The sequence below is a fragment of the Gymnoscopelus braueri genome, assembly GCF_963280865.1.
Source record: "Gymnoscopelus braueri genome assembly, chromosome: 14".
In the NCBI taxonomy this organism is placed as follows: Eukaryota; Metazoa; Chordata; class Actinopteri; order Myctophiformes; family Myctophidae; genus Gymnoscopelus; species Gymnoscopelus braueri.
Genome location: NC_137619.1, coordinates 4,721,839 through 4,726,838, shown reverse-complemented (window position 1 = coordinate 4,726,838; position 5,000 = coordinate 4,721,839). Strand labels below are relative to the sequence as shown.

At 41.9% G+C, this 5,000-nt stretch overlaps 1 protein-coding gene across 2 annotated transcripts in view; it reads left to right on the top strand.

Annotated features, from left to right (window-relative positions):
• Window positions 1–5,000, top strand: part of ankrd1a (ankyrin repeat domain 1a (cardiac muscle)) — a 180,486-nt gene that overhangs the window by 165,432 nt on the left and 10,054 nt on the right. For both annotated transcript variants that reach the window (XM_080449443.1, XM_080449442.1), the window contains one exon: window positions 4,808–4,981. In XM_080449443.1, the coding sequence (XP_080305569.1) occupies window positions 4,808–4,981 (174 nt within the window). The remainder of the gene's footprint in view (window positions 1–4,807; window positions 4,982–5,000) is intronic.

Genomic DNA, 5,000 nt, shown 5'->3' with positions numbered 1-5,000 from the left:
AAATTAGGGCCTCTTCCTTACTTCCTTCACAGGTGTTACCAGTTATACTTTAGTTCCTTCGTTTAGTTTAGCACAGCGGTTCTCAAACGTTGTAATTTCAATTACTATACTACTACTAGCCTACTGTAATTCCATAACTCTGAGAGTGTACAAATGGAACCAAATGGACCCTTCCAGATCCATTTGGTTCCATTTGTACACTCTCAGAGTTACACACCCGTAAGGGGTCCATTTGGAACCCCCTCAAGGAACCATGAGGGTCCCTGGACCACGCTTTGAGACCCACTGGTGTAACAGAGTGTTTCCAGTGAGTCAGCACCCTGACTCTGTTTGACCAGAATGGAACAGAGCCTTCATTAGTATCATCGGTAACACCTGTGAAGGAAGTAAGGAAGAGGCCCAAATTCTTCCCGACATGGCATGCTGTGCATGGAGCCTATTGGTCCCCTTATGGGGTACGACCGGTAGCCAGTGTTGCCAGATTCTGTGAGAGAAACAAGCAACCAGGTCTAGGAAAACCAGCCCAAAAGAAGCAACTATGGGCCACATGAGCACTTTAACATATACATCAGCTATTTGAAAATAGCAGATCTACAAGCTCACAACGCGTCGCGATGCGACGCGTTGTGAGCTTGTAGATCGGCTATTTTCAAATAAAATCTTGCGGGGAAATCATAATAAGCAGATCTGGCAACGCTGCCGGTACCCCAGGTTTTTGGAAACACTAGCTTTGAATAAGTAGCAATGAATAAGTGTGATGTCTCTATAGATATAGAGTGTTTACAGTAGTTCATAATGAATAAGTGTGATGTCTCTATAGATATAGAGTGTTTACAGTAGTTCATAATGAATAAGTGTGATGTCTCTATAGATGTAGAGTGTTTACAGTAGTTCACTAAGGAATAAGTGTGATGTCTCTATAGATATAGAGTGTTTACAGTAGTTCACTAATGAATAAGTGTGATGTCTCTATAGATATAGAGTGTTTACAGTAGTTCATAATGAATAAGTGTGATGTCTCTATAGATATAGAGTGTTTACAGTAGTTCACTAATGAATAAGTGTGATGTCTCTATAGATGTAGAGTGTTTACAGTAGTTCACTAAGGAATAAGTGTGATGTCTCTATAGATATAGAGTGTTTACAGTAGTTCATAATGAATAAGTGTGATGTCTCTATAGATATAGAGTGTTTACAGTAGTTCACTAATGAATAAGTGTGATGTCTCTATAGATGTAGAGTGTTTACAGTAGTTCACTAAGGAATAAGTGTGATGTCTCTATAGATATAGAGTGTTTACAGTAGTTCACTAATGAATAAGTGTGATGTCTCTATAGATATAGAGTGTTTACAGTAGTTCATAATGAATAAGTGTGATGTCTCTATAGATATAGAGTGTTTACAGTAGTTCACTAATGAATAAGTGTGATGTCTCTATAGATGTAGAGTGTTTACAGTAGTTCACTAAGGAATAAGTGTGATGTCTCTATAGATATAGAGTGTTTACAGTAGTTCACTAATGAATAAGTGTGATGTCTCTATAGATGTAGAGTGTTTACAGTAGTTCACTAAGGAATAAGTGTGATGTCTCTATAGATATAGAGTGTTTACAGTAGTTCATAATGAATAAGTGTGATGTCTCTATAGATATAGAGTGTTTACAGTAGTTCACTAATGAATAAGTGTGATGTCTCTATAGATGTAGAGTGTTTACAGTAGTTCATAATGAATAAGTGTGATGTCTCTATAGATGTAGAGTGTTTACAGTAGTTCATAATGAATAAGTGTGATGTCTCTATAGATATACAGTGTTTACAGTAGTTCATAATGAATAAGTGTGATGTCTCTATAGATATACAGTGTTTACAGTAGTTCACTAATGAATAAGTGTGATGTCTCTATAGATATAGAGTGTTTACAGTAGTTCATAATGAATAAGTGTGATGTCTCTATAGATATACAGTGTTTACAGTAGTTCATAATGAATAAGTGTGATGTCTCTATAGATGTATAGTGTTAACAGTAGTTCATAATGAATAAGTGTGATGTCTCTATAAGGAGTGACAGTTGCTGTGGTTTAACAGTTCATGATGTGTAAATGGATCAGTGCTGCTTCTGCTGGGAGGCTCCAACATTACACTCTGCAATGTTTGGAATTTAAGTGACTTCCTCTGACACACAGACACACAGACACACACACACACACACACACACACACACACACACACACACACACACACACACACACACACACACACACACACACACACACACACACACACACACACACACACACACACACACACACACACACAAACAAGCTTAGTGCTTAATGAGAGTTCCAGTTTAGTAGACCTTGTATTGTGAATTTGTACTTCCATGTACTGTTATGTACTGTCATGTACTATTCTCATGTCTTACTAAATAAACTACATCAATCAATCAAACACACACACACACGCACACACACACACACACACACGCACACACGCACACACGCACGCACGCACACATGCACACACACGCACACACGCACGCACGCTCACACCCACACAGCGTCTATTTTGCACCCCACTCCATTTCGACGACCGTTTCATTTACAGGTAGGTGATTGTGTCGTCTTCTTTCCTGACTCCTCACTGCTGTCGGTGAGAAGCAAAGCAAAAGGCAGAGAGCACAATAATACATGAAATTAAATGTCGTCCGCATTTTTTACTTTTTATAACTTATTATTAGTTTGATCAAACTTTAAGCATGCAGGGCGACGTGTATTTATTTAGATATTTAGAGAGAGGCCGCGAGTTGAGGGCTGAGATGAAATTAATTTAACGATGTTTGATTAACCTTTAGCCGATTAAATACTAATACTCGTTATACATTTGATAAAGATTTTGTTTGATTCAATTAAAATGCATTTTGCATGTTTAAATGATCGATCAATCGATTGTGTTCCAACAGATCAATGGAACTTTAAGTATACTTATAGTATAGAATAAGTTCTTATTTATTGGCATCACGTTTTTTAATATTAATGTTATATTATCATTCAAATCTTAGCGTTTTGGGGGCCCAGTTGCAAAACCCTCACGGCCCACCAGAGGACCCCGGCCCGCAGGATGAGAACCGCTGATAAACCTCAGCATCATGGGTTGAGGGTTCAAATCCCTGGATATAGACCAATTATATGTTTACAAACATTGAGATTGGACGCAGATGACCGTTTCATGTAAGCAAGTCCCAACAGATCCTCAAACCTGTTGTTTTGGGGATCTGCTGGTTTCAGTTCATTCAACCCCCTCTTGTGTGTTGGATAGTGGGGTGCTGCGCCTAGCGAGACATATATACTTCACCCCGCAACGGTATTGCGCGCCGAGAACAGCTGACATACAAGCTCACAACCGCGTCGTGGATGCGACTGCTGTGAGCTTTGAGGTCTGCTATTCTCGGCCGTTCTCTGCGCGCGACACCTTCGCGGGACGGAGCATAAATCAGTCTTGACGGGCTGCAGCTGCACGACTCAGCGTGAGCAAGAGCAGGCTCTGGCATAGATATATATAAAGGCTAGATGACTCACCCGCGCTGCTGGCCAATGGAGTACGACGTTGCCACATGGCGGCCATCTTGCGACGGTCATTCATAACATATGTCTATGGTGCATGTACTTTGAAATAACCATAGCGTGCTCAATTTTCATCCGATTTTCAAACGGTTTGGTGTGTTGTAAACACCAAAGATGTAGTTATGATACGGCATACTATTAAAAAAAACATGATTACAATTATAAGTATGCAGTATCATAACTACATATTTGGTGTTTACAAAACACCAAACCGTTTGAAAATCGGATGAAAATTGAGCACGCTGTGGTTATTTCAAAGTACATGCACCATAGACATAATGTTTGACTGTCGCAAGATGGCCGCGGTTGAGCTACGCTTGCGACGCCCCCTTGAGCCATCTAGCCCATAGATATAGAAACCTAGATACCTCATTGGCCTCTGCAGTTCATTGTAACGACTGGTCTCTCAATACAAGGCTCTTCCGGGGGGCTGTTTGACTACTGACCAATCACATCACGTTAACTACTGGCCAATCACAGCGCGTCTAACTGACTAGTTGCTGCGCGGCTGCCTCTTAAGAAAAGACCCACCCCACCTGCCTCTGATTGGCCTACCGAACGCCCCCTTCTGTGACGCACACGGAAGTTTCCAGCTTCCCCCCGGAAGCATAGAGGAAGCGGAAGTGCGTCCGAGATGCCGACGCTTCAGAGCCAGAGGAGGCGCGTCTACCTTTATATGTCTATGATCTAGCCTTTTTATATATCTATGGACTCTGGTACCATGGTCATAGAGCGCTCCCTCCGTTCTTATGACAGCCACTGGAGGCGGGGTTTTGAGGACAACTGCTTTGAATTGTTATTATTGTTTCCACACAACAGAAACCAAGGAAGGAATATACATTTCAAGAGCGAGAGATCACAGTAAAAATCCTAAGCATTCTTCCTCCACACTGAGAGAAAAACAGCATCTGAAAGTTTGATGGGATGCATTTTTACACGTGAGGCTGTGACCACTTTTACATTGCATCCTATGAGCATGAGGTGGGGTTCATTTGGTGCCGGCCTGCGCGCGCATACTGGTTCTTATCAGTGTGACGTCGTCTGTTAAGGCGTCTATAGTTTAGACTGGAGGACTGCTCACATGAGGTTAACCTCTCTCTCTCTCTCTCTCTCTCTCTCTCTCTCTCTCTCTCTCTCTCTCTCTCTCTCTCTCTCTCTCTCTCTCTCTCTCTCTCTCTCTCTCCCCAGGTGACCAGTCAGAGGTTCGAGGGGAAAGAGGCGTGTGACTTCTCGGGGGGCGTGTACGAGGCGGCTGTCAATCAAGAGAAGCAGGATGGCCATAGGACAGTGGTGGGCGGGGCCTCGTCTGAGGACAGTGACAGTGGCAACGAACAGGAGCAAGTCAACACCACACAGCTAAATGTAAGTATTAATATGATTA